This window comes from Fusarium sambucinum, chromosome III, assembly GCF_050947815.1.
Source record: "Fusarium sambucinum isolate potato_lamoka chromosome III, whole genome shotgun sequence".
Taxonomy (NCBI): domain Eukaryota; kingdom Fungi; phylum Ascomycota; class Sordariomycetes; order Hypocreales; family Nectriaceae; genus Fusarium; species Fusarium sambucinum.
Genome location: NC_139292.1, coordinates 1,509,401 through 1,533,895, shown reverse-complemented (window position 1 = coordinate 1,533,895; position 24,495 = coordinate 1,509,401). Strand labels below are relative to the sequence as shown.

The 24,495-nt window shown below is 48.5% G+C and overlaps 7 protein-coding genes across 7 annotated transcripts; 5 read left to right on the top strand and 2 right to left on the bottom strand.

Moving 5' to 3' along the window:
* Positions 1-829: 829 nt before the first annotated feature.
* FSST1_010718 (uncharacterized protein) lies at positions 830-3,979 on the top strand (the record flags this gene model as incomplete). Its single annotated transcript, XM_083233778.1, has 3 exons — positions 830-1,739; positions 1,789-1,886; positions 1,934-3,979. The coding sequence occupies 3 exons, from the start codon at positions 830-832 to the stop codon at positions 3,977-3,979; spliced, it is 3,054 nt and encodes a 1,017-aa protein (XP_083080414.1).
* Positions 3,980-4,246: 267 nt separating this feature from the next.
* Positions 4,247-5,731, top strand: FSST1_010717 (WD40-repeat-containing domain protein; the record flags this gene model as incomplete). The annotated part of the gene is made up of 1 exon (XM_083233777.1): positions 4,247-5,731. One exon carries the CDS (start codon positions 4,247-4,249, stop codon positions 5,729-5,731), a length of 1,485 nt encoding a protein of 494 aa, XP_083080413.1.
* A 1,518-nt stretch (positions 5,732-7,249) lies between these two features.
* Positions 7,250-8,465, top strand: FSST1_010716 (insulin-induced protein-domain-containing protein; the record flags this gene model as incomplete). The annotated part of the gene is made up of 2 exons (XM_083233776.1): positions 7,250-8,020; positions 8,073-8,465. The coding sequence occupies 2 exons, from the start codon at positions 7,250-7,252 to the stop codon at positions 8,463-8,465; spliced, it is 1,164 nt and encodes a 387-aa protein (XP_083080412.1).
* Positions 8,466-13,364: 4,899 nt separating this feature from the next.
* FSST1_010715 (uncharacterized protein) lies at positions 13,365-15,247 on the top strand (the record flags this gene model as incomplete). Its single annotated transcript, XM_083233775.1, has 2 exons — positions 13,365-15,124; positions 15,208-15,247. The coding sequence occupies 2 exons, from the start codon at positions 13,365-13,367 to the stop codon at positions 15,245-15,247; spliced, it is 1,800 nt and encodes a 599-aa protein (XP_083080411.1).
* Positions 15,248-15,812: 565 nt separating this feature from the next.
* FSST1_010714 (uncharacterized protein) lies at positions 15,813-18,521 on the bottom strand (the record flags this gene model as incomplete). Its single annotated transcript, XM_083233774.1, has 2 exons — positions 15,813-16,538; positions 16,596-18,521. The coding sequence occupies 2 exons, from the start codon at positions 18,519-18,521 to the stop codon at positions 15,813-15,815; spliced, it is 2,652 nt and encodes an 883-aa protein (XP_083080410.1).
* Positions 18,522-19,348: 827 nt separating this feature from the next.
* Positions 19,349-20,642, bottom strand: FSST1_010713 (NAD(+) diphosphatase; the record flags this gene model as incomplete). The annotated part of the gene is made up of 2 exons (XM_083233773.1): positions 19,349-20,034; positions 20,084-20,642. 2 exons carry the CDS (start codon positions 20,640-20,642, stop codon positions 19,349-19,351), a joined length of 1,245 nt encoding a protein of 414 aa, XP_083080409.1.
* Positions 20,643-21,850: 1,208 nt separating this feature from the next.
* Positions 21,851-23,110, top strand: FSST1_010712 (PQ loop repeat-domain-containing protein; the record flags this gene model as incomplete). The annotated part of the gene is made up of 4 exons (XM_083233772.1): positions 21,851-21,909; positions 21,971-21,993; positions 22,045-22,187; positions 22,256-23,110. 4 exons carry the CDS (start codon positions 21,851-21,853, stop codon positions 23,108-23,110), a joined length of 1,080 nt encoding a protein of 359 aa, XP_083080408.1.
* Positions 23,111-24,495: the final 1,385 nt, after the last annotated feature.

Here is a 24,495-nt window from a genome sequence, read left to right as displayed (position 1 = left end):
ACTGGAGTAAAATGTCAAATGTCGAGGTCGAAAGTTGATGCATGCAGAAAATTAAAGTACTCCGTTGAACAACACATCATTGACCCGCTTGCCCGCTGTAGTGATGTGTAAAGACGAAACGAAACATTGTCAGTCAAGTCAGGTGGATGAAACATCGGTCTAGCATACCAGCCATAACATTATCCGTCACAAAACTTGACCAACCTAAACCATTGTCAGATCCAAGACATTGACCAAATTTAAAGTCACGCTCCAAGTACAACCATGTGCTGTTTTAATATAAAAAAAACAAAAGTAACTGTAGTACACAGATAGTTCGTCCGTTTACATAGTACATTACTTTATAAAAATATTTACCGATAATTCTCCGTCTCGTCTAAACACTCATTGGATGAATGGAATGCTCACCAACAGTGGAGTGCTCGATCCGGGGAGGCTAAGCCCAAGCCACTGAGCAGCGAACCTATGGACCTAACTCCAGTACCGTTACCTGGGTATGATAGGCAGGTCAGGCCTGCAACCTCCAACATCTTACCAAGGGGCCATGTGTTTTTGCATCAACTCGACCATGCGCCCGCTTTGAATTGATCTATTGCTTGATTGTGTGTGCTTGATCCAGATGACTTGAATCTTCAGCTTTAGCTTTGCCATTTCTTCTACTCCAATCCTCAACTACTTCGACCCCTTTCCTACCGCCATTGTTCGTCCTCTCTTGGCTCCTTGGCTCTAACTTGCTCCCTCCCTCACGGACGGGGTTGCCGTCATCTCCCTCACCTTCGAATCGCTCCTCAACCGTCATCCTCCAAACTTCTCTATACCTCTGCTCACGATGGCTTCACACGGTCAATACCCTCCCGCGCACATGTTGGCCAACAAACACCATCATGCTCCTTACGGTTCCGCCCCCGTAGCTGTCCCTGGAGTCGCTCCCGCTGGCACCTTCGCGCCAGGCACAAAGATTCAGGTTGGCAGTCACCGTGTGGTGATTCAAAAATATCTCTCCGAAGGAGGCTTCGCCCATGTATACCTCGTCAAGTTGGCCAAGCCTGTTGACGGCACTGATCAAGCTGTCCTGAAGCGAGTTGCGGTGCCTGATAAGGATACCTTGCGGGGCATGCGCACCGAGGTTGAAACAATGAAGCGCCTCAAAGGCCACCGACCGATCGTTACATATATCGACTCGCATGCTTCTGAACTTCAAGGAGGAGGTTATGAAGTTTTTCTGCTAATGGAGTTTTGCGATGGCGGCGGTTTGATCGATTTTATGAACACCAGGCTACAGCACCGCCTTACCGAACCCGAGATCCTCAACATCTTCACCGACATCGCTGAGGGTCTCGCGTGTATGCACTACCTTAAACCACCACTGCTGCATCGCGATATTAAAGTTGAAAATGTCCTTATTACCGCCAGAGGATCTTCTAAACGATTTAAGCTTTGCGATTTCGGATCAGCAGCATCACCTCAACCCGCCCCCACCACCGTCACTGAATGCCGCCTCGTGGACGAAGACATTCAGAAACACACCACGATGCAGTACAGGAGTCCCGAGATGATTGATGTATACCGCAAGCAACCTATAAACGAAAAGTCTGATATTTGGGCATTGGGCGTTTTGCTGTACAAGTTGTGCTACTATACTACACCTTTCGAGGACCAGGGCCAATTGGCGATTTTAAACGCCAGCTACCGATTCCCTAGTCACCCAGTCTTTTCCGATAGACTCAAGAAATTGATAGGTACTGCTCGTTGGCCCTGGATTGTTTCATAAATACTAACAGAATGTAGCATCAATGTTGAGAGAAAACCTACACGATCGACCAAACATTTATCAAGTGCTAAAGGAAGGATGCGCAATGCAAGGACGCGATGTTCCTGTTCATGATGTAAGTATATCCTCCCGAACAAATGAGCCCATATTGACAATTCGTAGATCTACAGCGGTCGTTCTCAACCCCACACTAGAACTGACAGCCCCCAACACATTGCTCAGAAACCGGACCAAGCGCCAGCTGTGGGCGCTGTTTTCGAACGAGTCGAACCTAAGAAACAGTTCATCCCCGATGTCGTGCCCATGAGGAGAGGACGACCGACTGCTTCCCCAGCCCCGGGCAACGTATCCCAGAAACCGGAAGCTTCCCCTATGCGGAAGGCAGGAGGGGATCCATTCGCGGCTCTGGATGCAAAGGCCGCTCCAAAGGGGTTTGATGAATTGTCGTCTCGTTTTCCCACACTTGACCAGTTCTCGTTGTTGCACGATCAGGGGGGCGGGTTCGATTTCGATGTTTCCTCACCAATTTCGCCAGTCAACGCATCCTCAGATCTGAAGGACAGAGTGACTGCAAAATTAGCTGAGGAGGCCTTTGCAACTCCCCCAACCGATTCTCCTCGTCCGAAGCCAGTGTCTAGGACGCACTCGGTCACCCCTGTTGGACACCAAGCTGCTGTCGCTTCACCTCCTCTTGAGCCTTCACTGACAAAGACTTTATCTGCACCAAGTAGACCTGATATCAGTAGGGCACAGTCCATCATCAGCAACAACCCCGAGTTACAGGCCATCTCTTCTCAGTCTGGCTCGCGATATGTCTCTACCGGCACAATGACCTCAACGCCACCACCGGAAAGATTCAACCAAGAGGCGGAGCAGCCTGCTCAGCATGATGCTCATGATTATGCTCGAGCTAGCAGCGCTACAAGGCAGCCTGACCACAGCGCAGGGCAATGGAATGCGGAAGAACCCCGCCCTTCTTTCATTCAAAGAATTCCATCTTACCAGCAGCCTGGCCATGACCAGCAGCCGTCTTCGTCTAGACCGTCCCTCGAAGGTGGCCGTCCTCGTATTGACCTCCTGGACCCATCAGCTCGTGCTTCACCAGCTCCGTCAGCTCCATCAGCTCTGCCACGGCCCCGACCCGCTAGCACTAACCTCGAGGGTACAACTCTTGATTTCCTGCGTGAGAGAGAGGCCGCATCGCGTTCCTCGAGTCGACCGCCTCGGGGCTCCTCTCCTTATCAGGAGCCTGCGGACGAGCCGCGCGCATCGAGCGATATGGATTTTTTGAGGAGTCTGGAAGACTCAGAGCGAGTTAAGGCTGGCAAGCGCTCCAGCTTGACTGCGCTGTCGGGCAACAAAAACATTCTCGCCGGTAAATTTGGAGATGCATTTAAGCTCTTCGAAGGCAGCTCTCCTAACAATGGAAGAGTTCCGTCGCCAGAGAGGGAGGCAAGCCGCCGTGATTTGACCCCCATTGCTGGATCCGAGGCAACCGACGGACGCAGCGACGATGGTCATGTTCATGAGGACGAGGACCGCGTAACACCTGAAATGAGGCGCGAGATGGAACGCTTGAAGCTTCTAGAAGAGGAGCAGCGGGTGGAAGCAGCGCAAGCTGAATATCGGAAGCGGGTAGCTGCGGGACAGCGCGGGCCACCAGTTCCCCCAAAGAGCATCGGAGGAGTCTCGCGTGCTGTCAGTATTCAGAACCGAGTTCAAAGTCTTTTGAGCGAGGAACAAAAACCAACCAACATTCAAAGGACTGCTCAAGGTTATGGAAAGTATACTGACACTTCTGAGGCTGGTGAAAAGTCTGAGAAGCCCCTTCCAGGAGTGCCGAAGAAGCCTTTGAATGTGACAAAGACACGAGGCGATGCTTCTCAAGTCCACAGCCCTTCTTCAACAGCATCGGCGCCTGCAGCTCTAGCATCAAAGCCCCCAATGAAGCCTCCAGCTCCAAAGAAGCCAGTGCATCTCAACAGCCTCCCAACTGGTCAGAGGCCACCATCGCCTCAGAAGCCAAATCGTGCCCAAACGTCGGATGATCTAATCAGCATGGATAGCCCCGGACAACAAATGCTGGAGATGACAGCTCAAGAGAAGGATGATTATCTACAGGACTTTTCCAAGCGGTTTCCCAGCCTAGGCTCGATTGAGATGGTCGAGCGGGAGATTGGTGGGCATAACGGAGGATCAACCCGGTAAATAGACAACGGTGAAGGTATCTAGAACTGCCATATTGCATTACATGTACATTTGAATATACTCAGCGCATAGCGTCCAGCATATCAGTCAGTCAATCAATCGGATGAGCCTAGACCGTTCGTTAAGAAGGTCAAGCGTGTGGTGGGGCCGGTACCCACCCTTATCTTATCTCCCAATATTTTTTTCTCCATTGCAAGCCAAGGTTCTTAGTGACTTGAACAGAAGCTTTCTGTAACGACTACCAAACATCAAAACAAATCAGACAAAATGGCCAAACGCAAGAGACAAGCCGTCGCACAGAGCGAGTCCGCTTCTGGGCCTTCCGTCATCACGAAGAAGGTCAAGGGCTCCAAGGTCCTCAAGGAAAAGCCCGTCAAGGAAAAGGCTTCCGCGCCTGCGAAGAAGACTACAACCACCAAGACCGCCTCGAATGCGCCCGAGACAATTCAAATCGTTGTCGGCTCCTACGATCGAATCCTTCACGGATTGGTAGTGACAGTTGGAGGCAAGGAGAAGGCCGAGTTCGCGGACTCGTTCTTGTTTAATGCCCATACTTCAGCTATCCGTTGCGTTGCTGTATCGCCCATTTCAGCGCCTGTCCCTGGACAGACACAAAAGGTCATGCTTGCTTCTGGTGCCACTGATGAGCGCGTGAATGTTTACAACCTTTCTGCGCATCCCCCAAGCCGAAAGAACCAGGACGTTATGGCCAAGGTGGCACCACGACCGATTCTCGAGAACTCCAAGAACCGGGAGGTCGGCACGCTGCTTCACCACTCTTCAACGGTCACATCTCTTTGCTTCCCTACAAGATCGAAGCTTCTATCGTCAAGCGAAGATTCTACGATTGCGGTCACACGAACCCGAGACTGGTCTCTGCTCAGCAACATCAAGGCACCTATCGCCAAGCCCATGGGCCGCCCCAGTGGCGATACAGCACCCTTTGGAGGTACACCGTCTGGCGTCAACGACTTTGCCATCCATCCCAGTATGAAGCTTATGATTACTGTCAGCAAGGGCGAGCGTTCAATGCGATTATGGAACCTGGTCACTGGCAAGAAGGCTGGAGTGCTGAACTTTGGCAGGGAGATCCTGCAGGAGGCTGGTGAAGGAAAGCACTCTACTGGCGAGGGACGAAGAGTTGTTTGGGGAAGCGTTGATGGAGCGGATGAATTCGCTATTGGATTTGACCGGGATATTATTGCATTTGGCATGGACAGTGTGCCCAAGTGCAGAATCATGGGATCAATCCGAACAAAGGTGCATCAATTCTTTTATGTTGCATTGGAAAAAGAGGGGGATACCAACCTTTTGGCCGTTGCTACTGAGGACGGCAGAATTCTGTTTTTCTCTACCAAGGAATCGGACCTCACAAAACCCGACTCGGAGGACAAGAAGCTTCCAACGGCCAAGTTGGTGGGTCAGCTCGGCGGCAAGTCAGACGGAGTCCAGGGCCGCATCAAGGACTTTGTGGTGGTGCCGAGTGCGGAGGACGCCTCGACGCTGTACGTGGCTGGTGGAAGCAGTGATGGACGGGTCCGTTTGTGGCGAGTGGGAGTGTCGGAGTTGCAGGGTGACAGCAAGAATGAGGTTGAGGGCAAGGGAGAATTGTTGGGGACATATGAAACGCAAAACAGGATCACCTGCATGACGGGATTTATGATGATACCCCGACCTGATGGCGTTGAGGATAGTGATGATGAGCTGGATGATGAGGACGAGGATGAGGGAAGCGATAGCGAAGAGGATTAAAATGGAGGTTAGTTTAAAGGGATGACGGATGTGTGGCTGTCAGGTTATTGACGTTTTTGGTTAAATATAAAGTAATGTATGAATACCTATTTGGTGATAAGATGGTGACTGTGGTGACTGTCAGCTTCTTATGCGCCCAGTATCACATGCAAATCGAAGCATGCGACCCACATAGATTGTGCTCACTGCAGTAAGACCAGATTAGAGAATGCGATGAAGAGACAGATTTGTGATATATGAAAAAATGATCTTGTTTCTTTCATGTATAAATGTGTTGTGGCTCTCGCGTGTTTCTTTGGTTTGACAAAGAGGTCTTTGGCTCCTCATTCTTCAGCGGGCTTTAGAGCCAGGGGTGGGAACGTGCCTAGGCCCCGTGAATGGGGTAGGGTAAAAAAGGTACGACACTGTAGTCCATCACGAGGGGTTGTGAAATGCAAGTCAAGAGCATAAAGTGACCAACCACGGAGTCTGGAATTCGAGCTTGAGGCATCCTGAATGTGGGGTAATGAACGCGATTGGACGGATGCATGATGATCGGGAATGGGTTCCGTATTTTAACACACAAGCGAAGGATTCTAAATACTGACTTGACAAAGGGTGTTTAGTTGTTGGTAGTCATTGTCACCTAACCCAGCTAGTTATTCAATTCTTCTTTCATCTACTCACATCAAAACTGTTTGTCAAGAACGACAATAAGCACTGACTTTATAGTGACATCTCGAATAGTAAACAACAGGGATCCAATTCGTCCCCCATGGACAAGGGGTCTCCTGCAGTGGAGGTAAATGGGGCATATCTACGTAATTCCTGGGGCCCTCAAACGACTAGTCGTGCGTCTCTTGTCATGTTTTCCATGTCTTGTGAGCATGTGAAGAGCGTTGCCGTACATTAGCTTGGTAGGTACATTACAACTGTGCCTCCTCTTTTCTCTTCTTTTTCTTTTTCTAGTTTTTCAACATTATCCTTCTCAATCTATACTGGCTGAGCTTTGAAGCTTGTGTTTACTTTCCTCTCACATACCTCTTCTCCCCAATCTTTGCCACTCGAGTCAATCCAGTCCAGGGACCCTTCAGACTCTCAGCGTCTCAAACTGCAGAAGCAACCCAAATCCTTCAGTTGTTCTTCCATTCACACTCAATTGCTTTCTCGGTTGCGGATATCCTGGTTCTAGGTACCTATTTTTATCCGTGCTCATTAGCTTGAGTCGTGGAAGTAGACAGACAGACAGGGTTGTAAAGCCTTGAAATACCCCAACAACTTCAACTTTTGACAAGCAATCTCTTTTTTGCCTTGCATTGAAATCCTGAAGGTTGCAACGCACAATTGCCTATCTGAATCAAGATTGTGAGTAAAGTGACATTGCATTGCATGATATTGAGACTTGCAGGTTCAGCTGAACTGGGGAGAGTCTAGAACTTGGGCCTCAATTTCCATTACTGCTCACCCCAATATCATTTTGTTGAACCCTTTCTAACGACTTGAAGTTATAGAAAACTAGACTTCACACATACACACACAATGGCTGACGACGGACCCCCTCTTATTCGCCCCGTCCCTCGAAGACCTTTCGACCTCAATCTAACAACTCCTACACCTCCGAGCGAGAACTCGTCTCCCCCAACGCCCGCTCCAGCGCAAGACGCCAACATTGCGCGCTTCTTGCAACCAACGCCCGAACCTGGGAACTCAACCTTGAGCAGACCGCAGTCGTTTATGAACTTGACGTCCTCAACGCTTTTCGGCATATACTCTCCCACTACATCCTCCTCCTCGCGCGACCGCGTCTTTGCCGATCGCGATGAACTTGATACGCCATGGGGCACAGGTGCTCAGACTCCCATCAAGCGATCCGGTATCGACGATGCCACATTCGACTTTATGAAAGACCGATCACACCAAATCCGTCGCCGATCGTCGATTCGCACCCAACCACCTCCTGCGCCTGTGAAAACCTCCCCTTCGGCTGGTGCTTTGGTAATGAGAGGGCTGTTGCTTTTCGTTCTCGGTGTTGGTTACGGTATGTTGGTCACGTCTCGCTTCAACAGTGACTCGGACAACCATGCCTCTGGTGGTACATACAACTGGGCGCACCTATCATTTTGGGGTCTCGCTGGTGTTGCACTGGGAGCGCTGTTTCCTTGGTTCGATCGAGTCTGGGAGGACTCGTTTGGAGAAAAGGAGGATGAAGCTGTGGTTGAGAATGCTCCAGCAAAGGATGACGATTCGGGGACTGACTGGGCGATTGCGATCCGAGCTATCGGTGCCTTTGTAGGAATTGTATTTGCGATTGTAAGTCAACCAACAGGAAATTATATGTATGAGTGCAACTAACAGCTTGTAGCGCAAGGTGGCCTGGGCGTCTACTCTCCAAGTATCGCTAACACTGGCAATGGTCAACCCTCTCTTGTGGTGGCTTATTGACCGCTCCAAGCCTGGATTCTTCCTTTCAACTGCTGTTGGCTTGACAGGATCGATTATTCTCCTTGGTGTGAACCCTGACATGATGCCTGCGCCCGCTCACGCTCCATTCAGACAGTTGGTGAATGCCACGACGCCATCCCAGGATGAAGTCGTTCCTATTCTTGGCGGATTCGCACACCAGGATACACTCGAGACAGGCATGTGGATGCTGAGTGTTCTCTTTTGTAGCTGCGTCTGCTTTGGCAACATTGGTCGTCGGCTCACTCTCGGCCCATCTGCTACAGCCAAGGGCCGTTGGGCTGGTGTAAGATGATGCGCAGCTAGGAACATGGATATTATCACACGATGTATGTGTTTTTAGTTCAGTGTCTTGCTGGCATTTGTGCAAAATTATTCCCCATATTTAGGTCGTTGTTCTGTTGGGGAAGAGGATTGAATATAGTCCTCGAGATTGGATATAACGGTATTTTGTATATTTAGGCGTCAGGATTGTAATGACATGTCATTGAACCGAGATATGGAATCCAGGGTTTCGAGAAGGATGGAAAACCATACTAAATATGTACTCTGTTTACGTATAACACGGCACATGTGACTACATTTTCATCATCACTTCAATTTATTGATGTATATGGTATGGTGAGCTGTCGCCACATTATGGGCTGGATTGTATTCAGTAGATATCCTATAATTCAAGTCTATAGTTCACTATGGACACATTTCTAATTTGTTCCTCCTCCTTTTTACTGGATTCTACTAGTAATACCTAGGCTTGTTCACTTCGTAGTCAGTGAGAGCCTCCTGCACAGCTGCTGACGCTTTTCTGATGGGGTAACCGAAGTCCAAGTCGGTCGGCTTTTTTGGAGTCGTGTATCTCGTCAAAATCCTATCAGCAACAACAAAGCTGAAGTTTTAGGCTGTTTCTACCAATTGATCGTCTTGAACTGATCGACTGTCAAGAGAGGCTTCTGATAGATCATTTTGGTACTCAGATTGTTTTCTGACTGCATAAATAAGGAACAATACAAAATATCGATCGGTGGTTCTAGAAGTTCGTTCGGGGAATAGAAACTATCGCCAGTACCTAAGCGGGGAAGTTTCCCGTGAAGCATGAGCATAAATCAATCTTGGAGCTGCTGCATTTTAGACGATGGAGAATAAGCAATGGCGAAACTTAAAGAAAGACGATAATAAAAACGGGAAAAGATTGACATGTGACAGGAGTGGAAAATCAATATTGTGAACAAAGAAAAGGTTTAGTATCGCAAGTAGCAGGCGAAGAGTATACTAGGTCAACAAAGGATGCTATTACCAGAGTAAACCAACTACCTAGTTACTCATCAAATAAATCGCATACCATTACTGAATAAGTCCCTAATCAGTAGACCCTCAAGAAGCTCATGATGTGGGGGAGGCTCAACTAAAGATTCAGGGTCCTGGAGCCTGATCATGAGGTTGAGTTGCATAAGGCTTGCTATTGGACAACTATTTGATAATACTTGCATGACGAAATCCCTTCCTCTTGGCAGCTGTTTCTAGCCATTATGGATCAGAAGGAACCATCTTGACTAAGCGGGAGAATGTTCTCGCAGACTGCAGTTGGTTGCTTTGTTTAGTGTTGGGCTGGGCAACTCGTCATCCATTCATGACTTTTGTTGACAAGGGTTCTCTCCACCAAGAAGCAATCCTATTCCGGGAACCTACACAAAAGTTGGAGATGGTCTAGAACATATGGAACATTGGCGAATGCGAACTGGACTAAACTGTTTTGAATAGAGAAGAGGGGTGTATGATGTTCAATAACGAAGCGTCATCAAGAACAGGGTCCTACCTGGACATGGACATTCCAAGGGACAGGTACAAGCTGAAGCAGCAAAGTCATGATATACTGAAGTGGTTGGTCACAGGAACAGCTGAAGAACCAACGTGATCTTTGAAGGCTCAAATCGAGATGAGATTCAGACCTAGTACCACGCATGCGGCCAGGCTGAGTGTAGATAGTTCCCTTTCAGTTAGGTTAGTCACTATGCCTATACAGCCCAAGTACCTGGAAACCATTGTGTGACAAGAACAAGAACAAGGACAACTGTCAAGCTTGGGAAGTGGTTTTTCTTTTTGCAAGGGAGGTTCGAATCCCAAGGAGAATCATTGGAATTGTATTAGCCGCATCTCGATCCGGGCCGCCACACCCTGGACTTATTGGGTAATGCGGGTAGGGCTTGGGAAAACGATGATGCGTAGATTAGATCCTGTCCAACTTGGCCAACGCCGCTGTTTCGTACCTGTCACTGAAGTTAATATCGCAGATGATCTAGATCTCTGATCCAAATTTTGGTCCAGTGTCTTGTTCTTGGGATGGCAAAAATGAACAAGACGAGATCTACAGTACAAAATACCATAGTTTGAAGAATCAAGGATAGTTAGTTTCTGTTGATACGGCGCATCGTACCCATAACTATCATCATGGATCCCCCATCACTATCGACATCCCTGTTCGTCTGGTTGTCACCGAGGAACGTGCTTGTCATATGACGCCAACGACTCTGTTTGAGCCTCTTCTGATGGATCCTTGGGAGTTTTTGGTCACCTAGCTGTCTTGCAGTGAGTGCATACGCCAGATGAGTCGCTAGCTCAGGGCTCTAACCAGTCCCAGTACAGCCCGTGCTGTATTAGTCCATCGCTGTCTTTTAGCTGTCTCGGATGTTGCCAGCCCGTTTTCTTTGCTGATGGCGGGTGGATTCTCCCCCTTATTAACCACTTTCTTAAGTAGCTTCGATGCGCCAGCTACTTGTCCCGATGGCCGTTGCATCTCCCGTGCCATCAGGATCGTCAAAACACGAGTGCCATCACTCTTAAGACCCCCTTTCCCTACGACACGGAACGGCGAACCTTCCTCTTCCCGGGTCCTCAAACCCCAAAAAAGAAATCCCGAATGGTATCTATTCCGCGTCAAATAACAGAGAAGAGCGGACAAGAGATCAGAGATCGGCAATGGACAAGACAAGCGACCCCATACTAGGGTCCCTGCGAAAAGAGACTGCGCTGTCTTGATCGAGTACCGTCTACCTTGGAAGGCCCTGTCTCTGCATCGCGATCTGCGATTAATGCTGATCTCCGCGTGAGGCCATTGGCCATACTTGCGCTGCTGGAAAGCAACTTCAACGTTTGTGTTGCGTTGCGTTGCACTGCGGTTTCTTTGAGGGAAAAGTTCCCGCTGTTCTTTTGTCTCTACCAGGTTTTGGGGTCTCTTATCCCACCCGGCCCATCGCATCCCTCTGAATTGCGTGTTGAATTGAGGCTGGGTGGTTTTCTGCGGATGGATTAATTCTTATTTTTAGGTTCGTTCTCTATCCCGGTAGGTCGGCAACAGGGACTATCCCCTAGAGTTACCGACAGTTCCCCCCAAAAGTGAATCTTGCCTTGAAAACGGGCAAGCCAGCAAAGTCTATGTTTGCGGCGCCTCGGCCGTTGAGAATACATAGATGCCTGTCTTGGTAGGTCGCCGTACAGTATAAACTCCGTACCAGTGTGTTGGAGAGGCTGTTGGGCTGAATCTAGGTTCGATGTCATGAGTCGAGAACCCTGGCCTGCCGGCGTCATCCTTTTTCTTGTAAGACGGCAAAGGCAGAGGTTTTGTGTCACCAAGAGCATGAACCAGCGTTGATTGCTTTTCTTTTCAGCTCTGATAGATATCCTTGGAGTATTCCATCGAAACGGAGTGAACCCTGTGTTAAATCGTGATAATTTAGCAGTTATCTATAACGCAGGGTCCTCCCGAGTCCTATCTCAGGTTGGGAATGGACCCTCCTGTTTGTAATTAGTCTAGGCCAAAAGTTGAAAAATCTACAACACTTCCAGGTCTGTTGTCAAAAAGGCATCTATTTGATGTATTCGGTACCTGCCAGAGACTCTAGCCCAAGTAACTCTCCACTTGTTTTTTACCCATCTCGTACTCAATTATTCGGTACGGTTACTACCCCCGTCGTTCTTGTTCAAGTTTTGTATGTACAGTACTAAGGTACTTTCCATATTCTGTCTGTCTGTCTGTATCGTCACGAGAAACCGTGACGCCTTGAATTTTTCTTATTCTTACATCTCTTTTCCCCCTTCTTCTATTCTACCCTTCGAAAAAAAGGCATTTACAGGTAATATCATCTGTGACTAAAGTTTGCCTCTCATTCTGGAGTTCGCGTATCTTTTTTTCGCCCTTCTTAAACTACACGCCCCTCTACCTACTCCATCCGCGTGTGCATCTCTCACATCCTCTTACTCTGCGACCCTACTACAAAAGCTGTCCCGGATTGGTAAGTTGTCTTGGTTGTATGACGATCTCTATCTATCCTTGCTGCACCTCATATTCTTCAGCACGCCTCGCCCTATCCTATTCAGTTCTTTCCTTCTTCTTCTCATTTCTACTGGACTGGGCTATTTGAAAAAGAAAACGCCGTCTTCTTTTTTATTCTTCCACCCCTTGGTCGGTCATTATTGCCCGTCCTCCTCTGGTATATATTTCGACTTGGGATCCGTCGGAGCTACAGTCCGCCTCCCCTAAACCCTGGTAAAACAAGTGGATTCGACTTCGGCAGCCGTTTAATCGGATTCCCATCATATTAAAAACCCATGACATCTTGAAACTACTTCATCATAACTTCCCCCACCAAATTCATACCCTACTTCATCTTCACTTTATATACTACATCAACATCCGTCCTTCCACTATACTTTTTGATCTCATTTTACGAAAAATGCTTCACCTCCTACAGACGTTACGAATTTTGTAATCTCACAGTTCTGCAGAATCCATGTATATCTTGAATCCGGCTTGTCCTCGTCATCTGGACACTTTCGCATCCACCTTCATGCGCTCGACACGATTCCAACGTTTACGCCAAGAAGACTGCAACTCTCGTCTTCAACAACAATAAAATCAACAAACACGATCATATAGCAGCTCATAAATTTGGAAAAGAGATCGCATAGAGTTTGGGATATCAACTTTCTGTTTTATTTCGGTAGCAAAGTAACACACAGCATTGTATTGCTTTGCGTTTTATTTGAAACTTGCGACAACATACGGTATCGCACCTTATTAGAGAGTCTCGACGACCGCTACGACAGAGGAAGAGCGACAAATTCGAAAACACGATATTATACCCCCATCTTATTTTCATTCTTCTTCGATTAACGACACACGCCCAATCTATAGACGTTCATGTCCTCAAACAATACGTCGCAACATTCTGCGACCGATTCCGTCTCTGGTCCCGGTCTTCAAGGGCCGCGAACCTCCGACCCGCCCACCGATTCTGACAACGGAAACCCGGGCCCCGACCGGCAGCCACAACAAGTAACACAGTCGCAATCCCCTACCTCGGGTTCACGCCATCGCGATGTTGCACCCCGAGATTTTGTTCGCCTCTTCCAATGTCAAATTTGTTCGTTGCCCCTCAACGAACCCATCAGTCTCCCATGCGGCAGAAGCATGTGCAGGCGCTGTTTACCAGACACTCATCTACGCGCCAATATAACATACCCCGCTGTTCGTGATCGACTTCGCGGATTCCGATGTCCATTCAACGATTGTGGCAAAGATCATGCTCTTGACGATTGCGCTGTCGATGTAGTCCTCAACAAAACCGCCCAGCATGTGAGGGAAGAAATCGAGCGTTCCAAGCGCGAGTCATCGACTACGGAGGTGTCGACAAGAATTATGTGGCAGGACCCTTGGGCTGCTGCGGGTATTGGCTCCTTGCGGAATGATGATGGCGAGTACTCAAAGGTCATACCGGGTGGAAAGGTCATAGCCACATTTCGTTTGGCAGAAGAGGGCGATTTGTCTTATGAGGCTGATATTGACTATGACGAGATCATTTCGGCCACCCCGTCACCACCCCTCGATACCGACGATACAGGTCTTGTTAGAAAAGCACAAGATGCCACTCGTGCTGAAATGGACTGTCAAGTCTGTTATGCACTTTTCTACGATCCTCTCACAACCACCTGTGGACATACTTTCTGCCGGTCCTGTTTACATCGCATCCTAGACCATTCGCGGTATTGTCCTATATGCCGTCGTCCACTGGCTATCAGCCCTTTACTTAATCAGACCATGTCGCCATCCAATCAGACTATCAAGCGAATTATCGAAACATTTTGGTTGGAGGAAGTAAATGCGCGGAAAGAAGCATTGGACGCGGAACGTACTGCACAAATGCAAGATCACGATACCTCGCTCTTCATTTGCACCTTGTCGTTTCCTCACGTGCCGACGTTTCTGCACATCTTCGAGCCAAGGTATAGGCTCATGATTCGAAGAGCGATGGAGGAAGGACATCGGACGTTTGGCATGGTAATTCCAAAACGGCGGCAGTATCCTGGGGATACTGATTTCCACGAGCTGGGCACCTTGCTCAGGATTGTTAACATCCAATTTTATCCCGATGGCCGGAGTCTCATAGAGACTGTCGGTCTCTCACGCTTCCGCGTTCTCGAACACGGCTTCCTTGACGGATACATGGTCGGCAAAACTGAACGAGTCGATGATGTCAGCCTTGAGGATGAAGAAGCAGCTGAGGCAGCCGAAGCAAGCCCCATGGAGTCCGAATCTGACCCAATGCTGGAGGGCGATAAAGAATCTGCAGAGCAAACATCCTCATTGCCGCGTTCCGGTTCATCCAGTCCACATATGCCAACATCAGTGGTCGACGTCGATACAATGTCAACACAAAATCTAATGCACTTTGCTTCATCCTTTGTCACTCGGATGCGGGAGCAAAGTGTACCATGGTTGACGGAACGAATGTTGACCATATATGGCGAATGCCCAGAAGACCCTGCTATCTTCCCTTGGTGGTTTGCTAGCATGCTACCAGTCAAGGACATTGAGAAATATCGACTCCTGGGAACATCAAGTGTACGTGAGCGTCTCAAAATCTGCTGTACATGGATTATGGAATGGCAGATGGCCCGATGGTGAGTACAATCTGTTGACACAGTTCACTTTTCCTTTATCTCTTTACCCTGATACATTCCTTTCACATTACAACTCCTTCCAGTGAGCGTCTGCTCGTCGTCGTCCCCAGTCTCCCAGGCTAAAACGACGTCTCCCTTTCCAGGACAAAGCTGATTGATGGCCGTTCAGGTCTTACCACGGCTGCACGATCTTCTGATTGACAATCATTGCCCTCCTATCTCGCCCTCGGCATGGTTCTGCAATTCGTGCTCGTGCTTTTCTGCTTCATCGCACAGTCGCTGTACGAGAAACAAAGCGGTCTACGGAGTTGATATCATTCCACTTCTGACACAGACAGGACCATCCCGACGCGAAGATAGTTAGGGCAGTTGGATTTGCATCATGGGATCGCCACGCATATTATTTGAGAAACGTTCGCGATGTCTTATATGTTGGAGCATTAGGAAGGAGAAGAAGAAGAGAGAACTGACTGCGGAAAACAAAATGAGTCAATTAATCTGGTCTGTCAAGATTTAGAATTTTGTACTTATTTGTTTTCACACCCAGGATTTAGTCAACAGTTAAACTTTCTGATATCTCTCAAGATGTGTGGATGGATAGGAGGCATTCAGTCATAGCATCATTAATTTTACGAATACCATAGTCCTTCGGGAATTCTGTAGATATTTTCTATCATGCAATTGTTCTTTACCAATTCTCAGCCGCCCCATGCGTATCTTGTGCTGCAGAGGCATCGCCCCAATCGGGCCCAGCGGAGATAGCTGGCGTTTCTACCCAAGTACCTGGCATGACGTTGTCTGCTCCTCCGTCTCCTCCTGTAGAGACAGGCGGATCATTCTCGTTCCCATTCCCGTTTCCGTTTCCGTTTCCGTTCCCGTCATCAGCTCCCCAAACACCAACGTTGTTGTCTGCACCTTGGTCAACACTGCTCACACCATCCTTTGGCTGGTCCCAGTCGCGGTTAGCACCTGGATAAGTATCGCTGCCCCAATGGTCCCCAGCCTTGCGAACAGTCTCATTGCTCTTGTTCGAGCCAGTGGCCCACTCTCCATTCTGAGTCGTCCCTTGAGTGCCGTCGTTGTTCCAGTCAGTGGATGCTTGGTTGCCGCTGGTTTCCCAAGTACTGTTCTGGTTGTCACCAGTACCGCTACCGCTTTTATCATTGCCATTATTGCTGTTGTTGTTATCTTGGCCGGCAACATCCCAGCTGCTCTGGCCATTTTGAGTATCATTAGCACCATCGTTCCAATTGTTTCCTTGATCGTTATTGTTGCTGCCACCCCAGTTGTTCGATCCAGCTCTGACTGAGCCAGCTGGCTGGCTGTGTTCTTTGGAGGCAGTTCGAGGTCCTTGGCTGCCCCATGCGCTGAACTGGGATTTGTTTCTCTTGGGGAGATATGGGTTGTCCTTTCCCTGGTTTATGTGTTAAGTCCAGTTCTGGTGCTGTTTGTCACTACTTTTACTACTTACTGTGAGGCTTGGTGGCCCAACATTGTTGTCCTTGCTGGCTTTATCCTTGCTAGAGGCTGGAGCAGTCTTTTCTTGGTAGCCGGCTGGGGCTTGAGGAGGTCCTGGAGGTCCTACCATGCCATACCAGGGAGGATGGGGCATTGTTTGTGTGATTGGAACATGGGAATATGCCTCTGGGGGTGGAATGCCTGCGTAGTTTTGATGATATGGCGACATCTGTGGGAAGTTGGGGTTGTTGAAGCCATAGTAGTAGGGATTCTGCATAGGGTGAGGCGTCCCCGTAGGCAAGGAACGATTGAAGCCGTTGCGCTCAGGGTAGAGGGCGTTACTCTGATGATTGCCATAGACAGGACCATGGTAGACTCGCATGACATTGTGTTCTGAATCGTAGTAAGCATTTGGTGCCGGGTCTTCAGGGGTCTCGATCACGCGTTCCGTCTGAACCACTTGCGCCCGAATCGGTTCGATCAGCTGTGGGCGACGCATGTGAGGGCCTGGAAGTCCTTCGGGATAATCGCCCTTCTTGACTCCATCCCTGTATTTGGGTTGCCCCTTTTCTTTGAATTTCATGTTTTTAGACTTGCCTTGGTCTTGTCCCTTGGCTGCTTCAGCAGTCTGTTCTTCAGCTTCTGGCTCTTTGGGGTTTTCTGAATCTTTATTCGTCTCTTTTCCGGACTTTTGCTTCTTCTTGTTCTTTTTCGACTGATTGTTTGCCTGCTCTGGCTGCTTGTCATTCTGTTTCTTTTTGTTCTTCTGTTTGCCTTTATTTTGTTGTTTGGATTTCTCCTCGGGTTCGGCCTCATCTTCTGTTGCTTTGGCTGACTCGGAAGTATCGCCGTCAGTCTCTTCAGATTCCGGTTCAGGTTCAGGCTTTTTGCCCTTCTTTTTACCACCCTTTTTGGCGTTTGCCTTTTGCTGTTGTTTCTTGTTCTTCTTGGGGGTATCGGGTTCGGATTCTGATGTTTCAGGCTCAGATGCTGGCTCTTGATTCTTTTTGCCTTTTCGCTTGCCCTGCTTTTGTTTCTTGTTTGACTGCTGCTGCTTCTTCGGTGTTGGGCTCTCGGGCTCTGATTCGGAAGTGTCTTTGGCAGAATCAGAGGCATCTGAGTCTGGCTCTGGTTCCTTTACCTTCTTTGCACCTTTCCTCTTCTTTCCAGTTTTCGGTTTGTGCTTGGGGGGTTCTTCTTCTTCTGATTCAGATGATTCGGGGCTGGGTGGGGGGGTGTATTCCTTGCTCCTTTTTTTGCCTATCCTCCTCAATATCTCTCGACCCTTGACGCATCTATGACACTTACAAGTCGGGTCTGGATCTGAGTCCCAGTCGCTTTCAGAGCCAGCCTCGATTTGTTTCTGTCTCTGCCTACGCCTCCGTCTCTGTCTTCTTCTCTTTTCCCTCTGTTTGGAAGAGGTATCTGAACTCTCAGTGTCAGAATCGGTTGCATCAGAACTCGAAATAGTTTCGGACTGACTGGAGTCTGACTCGGTCTCAGATTCAGACTCTGTACCGGACTCAGATGTTTCATCAGAGGACTCAACTGGGGTTGTGATGACTGTTTGCTTCAAAGCAGACTTGATGGGGCCATCCTCGAAGCGGACTTTTTTGATCACAGTCTTGGCTTCGGTAATAATAGGGATAGACTCGGGTTCAGGTTCAGATTCAGCTTCAGCTTCAGCTTCAGGCTCGAGCTCAGGGTCAGGGGGAGAGGGAGGTGTGGTGCGTCCTGTACGGGGGTAGGTGATTCTAACGGTGTCTTCCTCAGATTCATCATCAGTAGTAACTTGAACGCGTACTACTTCTCGTTTCCTGTTCTTGGGGGGTTGGGGCTTGGGCTTGGGGGCGGCAATGGGACGAAGGGCAGATTCGATTGTTGTGCCAACTACCCATTCGCAAAAGTGCGATGGGCCTTTGAGCTTGCGATTTGTCATTGTGATTCCAGGATATTCGTCACCGAGAACGACTCATCGCGAGGGAGAGTACCAAGATGTGATGTTTCTTTTAGGGTCAAAAATGAGGCAGAAGTTGGTGTCACCAGTTGAGTTTTGTGCAGGGTGCAAAGTGGTTTGGGGTTGACAGGTGGAAAGGCGAGTTGGTGGTTTGACGCTGGCAGCTACTGGCAGTGTCAAGGCAGAAGTGAGAACAATCTCCTTCTTTCCTCGCCTATGAGGCAGGTACGGGCAACCCAACCACCAATGCCTACCTAGGTACCTAGCATAGGTAGAAGACGGAAATTATATACTAAATTGTCATCCGTAATCTCTAATTAATCTAAATTTATTTTATCTTTACATTTCACATATAGCTTAGGGCCTTGTCTACTCGTCTACCTGCATGAGGACCTCGAGTTCGTTTAGGCTATCTTTCGTTTTCTTACAAACGGGTGAGCCGGTGCAGGTGGGTTTTGGCACAGCTAGGCAACGCCAGTGCGATTACAAACATGTTCACCGCCGAGTGTTCTGCGGAAAGAAAAGGCTAATGGATAGCAAGATGGGATTGAATGAGCAGCGACAAACACAGCTACTGGGTAGCAGGAAGAATGGCCTCCTAAGTCTCAGGGTATGAAATAAGTAGTCTAAGAACTATATCCTAAGGGGCATAAAGTGACCTACTAATTTTCGTCTCTTATGCTTCCAGTAGCCAATATTTCTGATGCCCTGAGGACAAATGGCAGCTGACAATAAGAACGAATCTAACGCTTCTATTCTCCCTTCTATATACTAATTAGGCATTCCTCGTCAGTCTCCTCGCCAGTCTTCTAGATCTTAGAGGTAACAGCCAGGTAGCCTTCAACAACGGCCGTAATCAATCTGTTGGCAATGGCTTGGGAGGGGGGCAGTCGTAGGTCACCCTCTTTGTATCCTTCAGGGGCAGACGCTCCGAGGGGGCTTGTTCCGGTTTCGAGAGCCTTACGAGCCTCATCCAATGTGAACCACTTCGCCGCTTCCAACTCCTTGTCATTCAGTGTGATCTTCTCGCCATCAGGGAGCGCCTGAGCAATAGCACCAATCATGAGACTAGCAGGATATGGCCATGGCTGACTCGAGTGGATGACGACTCTACCGACACGGACACCACTTTCCTCCCAGACCTCGCGCCTAACAGATTCCTCAATCGACTCACCAGGCTCAAGAAAGCCGGCAAGCGTGCTGTACCAGTAAGGAGGCCAACGCTTCTGGCGGCCAAGGAGAATCTTTGTACCATCTGCGGAAACAACGGCCGCAATCATAGTGGGGTCCGTTCTAGGGAAGCAAATGTTCGACACGCCGTGACGAGTGGCACAATCTCCTCGAGTCTCGCCCTTCTCGCCACCCTTTTTGTCGGCAGGAGGGCAAACACGCTTGTAGCCCGCGTGGACAGAAAGGTTAGGTTGTCCGCAGCCAGCACAGAAAGGGCTTCGTGAGTTCCAGTCAATCATGGATCTAGCTTGAGCGTACAAGGCGGCTGAAGACGTTAGTTTAAACGGTCAAGTTCGTTTGAAGTTTAACCTTACCTGCTTCGGGAGATTGGTTCATGGCACGAGCGTTCGTATCTAAGGAGAGTTCTTTCTTCTCCTGTTCCGCCAAGAAGCTCGCGGCTTTTTCGGCATGGTTGCCCTTGGGGGTAATATCGACGGCGAAATAGGGATGGCCTTGAATATCTCCGTGGTCGGTAGAAGAAATGTGGTCGTTCTCGTTTCCCTCCTCTAGCATGCCGAGGAAGACGATAAGAGGGGTCGTCTTGGTTGAGTCGAAGTTTTGGATAGCTTCGTCCTCGGTCTGCGCAAATGGTTCTCCAATCAAAGGCTGAACATCGTTGAAAGTGAAGTAGGCCGGCGTTCTCTTGTCGACAACCAGAGGGTTCAATTCGCTGAGAGCCAGATACCGGGCTGTAGGACTGACAGCAGCCTTGCGAAGAAATCCAGTGTCGGCACGGAGGAAAGAGAACCGGTTGGCACGGCTGCCGGCATAATAGTTGACGACTTCTTTACCGAAACGACGGGTCAACATGGAATCGTCGTTTTCGAGAGCTGCAACTCTCGGTAAGTTGGGTACTGCGGTGGCTGATGACATTGCGATGGTTTGCGCAAAGGCGTTTGAGTTGGGTATTATCTGTATTTGTAATGGATCCGGAAGGAACGATTCTCTGTGTGGATAGAACGACAAACACTTGGTTGTCAAAGTGAAGGCGATATTATGTAGGTAGATATCTTTGCTATTTTGGCAATATGGCTTCCGTCTTTGATTAGTTGAAAACTGCTATCGGGTATGAAAGAGGTGAGTTCTTCTTATAAACAACCCCGTGGTAGATCGGATTTAAGTCCGAGGTACAGTCAGTGACCCGTTATTTTCCTCTGGGGCCAGCGGTGAGAAGTTGCCGGCAATTCAAGGTGAGGTGAGTGACAATGGCTGCTAGGTAGGGAAAAATGGCCTCCTTAGTCTTAGGGTATAAAAATAAGTAGTCTAAGAACTATATCCTAAGGAGCATAAAGTGACCTTCTAATTTCGTCTCTTATATTCCCAGCGGTTAATTTTTCTGATACCCCGAGGTGCGGCGACTGCGGCCTATTTACCTGCAGTCGATATGGAGTCTTTGATGACTCAGAATCATCTATGATTGGTTTCTGTCTGGACGATGTTAATAAACCCATTTTTGTTATTTTATGGTGTTTGTCATCTAAATCGTGGTCATGACCTCATTGAGGAATAGTTAATCAGATAAACGAAACATCATGACCGTGGTCTTGTATTCAACATGGCCCCTTGATCCATCCTGACATTCCAATTGGCTATTTCTCATATAAAACTTTCCATTTCTACATATTGGCATTGGCATCGGTATTGGCGATTCCAGATCAGATCTGGATCTTCAACTTAACCTTTTCTCCCCTTCAGGGCGCTGCCGAATTCGGACCCTGGCACTGTTCTCGGCCAAGCTCAGGGACATTTCTAGCGCATATTTCCCCGCAATCCATACCTATTCCTCTCATTAATATAGTGACGTATTTGTCTGGGGCACGGGACCATTCCTGGCAATCCAATCTTTGGTCAAAAAAAGTCTGTCATCCCGCAACCCTGTTCGAATCACTCTATCTTGTCTTGCCTTGTCTCTATCCCTTTACGTTGCGCTTCTTGCTTCGCGTCGCCTACAACACATATTGTTAGACCAATTATTTCCCTTTGACATTGACGAATGCTGAATATCGCGACTCGGTTGTCTCTTTTGACCTACAAGGACGGTTTCTGCTACGAGCTGGGGGTGGACAGGTCCAGGGTTCATCATGACTCCGCCAACTGCGAATCTGAATCTCGATGTTGAGGCCATCTCGGGCATTTGCGGGTATGTCTCTGATCGCTTTGTAACTCAATGGTATCAGTTGCTAATCATTCGTGCTTTAAAGTTCAATCTCAATTGCCTGCTGGGGTATGTCGCCATGACTTGTTCGTCTCCTTGACCATCACTGATCGCAAATAGTCGTCGTCTTCTCTCCTCAAATTATCCAGAACTTCCAGCGCGGCAGTGCCGACGCTCTCTCGATCCAATTCATTATTGTTTGGCTTCTTGGCGATGTCTTCAACATTCTGGGTGCCGTCCTTCAGGGCGTCCTGCCTACCATGGTATGATAAACGCATTGCTTCCGATTGACCAGTCGAAATGAAGAATACTAACTCAATTCGCTTTCTAGATCATTCTCGCCATCTACTACACGATCGCTGATATAGTCCTCCTCTGCCAGTGCTTTTACTATCGCGGTTTTACTTGGCGCGACGCCCCGACCCCTGCGTCGAAGCCGACCACCCCGGCCCCTGGTGAACCCAACGAGCGCACTGGACTCATCGCTCACGATGACCGTCGCGGCTCAGACTGGTCTGGTCTGTCGCCTGCCGTCCCTCACATCGCCGAAGATGCTGCTCCTCGAACCCCGACCGTCCTTCAGACCATTGTGTGGAACACAATTATCGTGCTGATGGTTATCGCCGCTGGTGTTGTCGGCTGGTTCTTGGGCCAGAAAGCCTCTCACGGCGAAGATGACGGCGATTCCAATGTCGGAGGCGAGGATAGCCTCCACTTTAGCCTTTCCGGCCAGATATTTGGATATCTTTGCACTGTCGCATACATTGCTTCTCGGCTGCCCCAACTCATTCTGAATTGGAGACGCAAGACGACAGATGGGCTTAGCATGCTCTTCTTCCTTTTTGCTTGTCTCGGAAACATCACCTACGTCCTGTCCATCTTTGCCTACGATCCCAAGTGCAAGCACGACGAATGCAAGCCTGGCGAGGCTCGTCACATCTATGGCAAATACATTCTGGTCAACCTGAGCTGGCTCGCGGGCAGTCTCGTCACCCTTTTCCTTGATCTGGGCGTTTTTGCTCAATACTTCATGTACAGCAAGCCCGAGACTGTCGCAGCTTCTACTCGCCGACGAATCAGCGATAACGTTGTCGAGGAGGACGAGTACGACAATGAGAGCGGCGATGAAGACAGCTGGGATCAGCGTCCCCTGCTCCAGAGGGGTGATTCTGTCTACCATCCTTGATCTATCTTCTATCTCTGACGGGGCCTGCGCCTGAGATGGCAGTTTTTTGTTTTACTTTTGATTTAGACTTTCATTTGTTCACATATCTCCCCTGACTGATTAGGGCGTATATAGGACTGAACGATGACAGGCGTTTGTTGTTTCATAATACGGAAAAGGAAAAGAAAAAAGAAGGGCAGCATATGCACCGGATCGTTATTGTTACGGAGTTGGGAATGTATTATATTCAGATATTAGATCAGCTCACCTCGGTGAGGGGAGACTTGCCCATAACATAAAACAAACAGCCTTGGGGCAATCTGTTTTTTGAATCGGACATTCCCTACAAGCCAGATAAAAAGATGAGTAAATGCAGCACATTTTGATATGCAGTAATGTATTAAGCTTTTGGGGGTTAATGGTGCCTGTCTTGCTTGCTTAAATGCTGTAAGGTATCAAGTCATTCTAGCTACTATGTTACACATTCACAAAAACAAATAAACTGATTGTGAATAGTACGCAAAGAACGCCTGGTTGTTCTAGGCACTTTAAGACTCGGATAACAAATTACTTAACATATATTAACTCTCTACTTGTTTTTACTGTCTGTATCGTGAACTCGATAATAAAGGCTTCAACTACCCTTGAGCACATCTTTGAACAACGATCTAGAACATGTTCCAATCGTCTTGCCTCGGTACATTCGAACGCTACACAGGTAGTCTTTCTGCTTGCCCTTTCTTACAAGTAGAAGCCCCAGCATGGTAATAGCCATAGAAAATAACTGAACAAAGAGCTTAGCTAAACGCAGAGCAGCTGACGATATAATTTTGTCGCTATGATAGGTTACACAAGTTTTTTACTACTCCGAGTATTAGCTAGACTAAGCCCATATGAGAGACCAACCCGATGCGTTGGGCTAGGTATCTCGGCGCAATTGAGCACAAGAATCCACAGAGAAATGGGACAAAGGAAATTGAACCCCAATATGCAGCGTCGAGAACCAAACGCTGCCGACTCGACCCACTGAGAAGTTGAATTCGAGGTTTTCGCAGGCCAAAATATTATGTAATACAGAAAAGAGCCCCACACAGCAGGGCAACCAGCCTCCCTGACCAATCGAGACTAGCGCAGTTTTGGCAGAATTTTGAATATAAAAATCCTCTCTTCCGCCGACCTTTTTTTGTTTTCTTTCTTGTTCTTTACATCAGTAGAGTACAACTTCACCGTCATGTGAATTTATACTTTAATGGCGGCTCCGCTATGCGGCTTGCTGAGAGTCAGACTTGTCGATGTCTGGTTTTCCGTTCCCGGCCTCCTAAAGTAATGTGATCGCTCTTCCTAAACAGCCCCAGACGTCCTCAGAGGTCTGTGACTGTGGGGTGATCTCGACATACCATTATCTT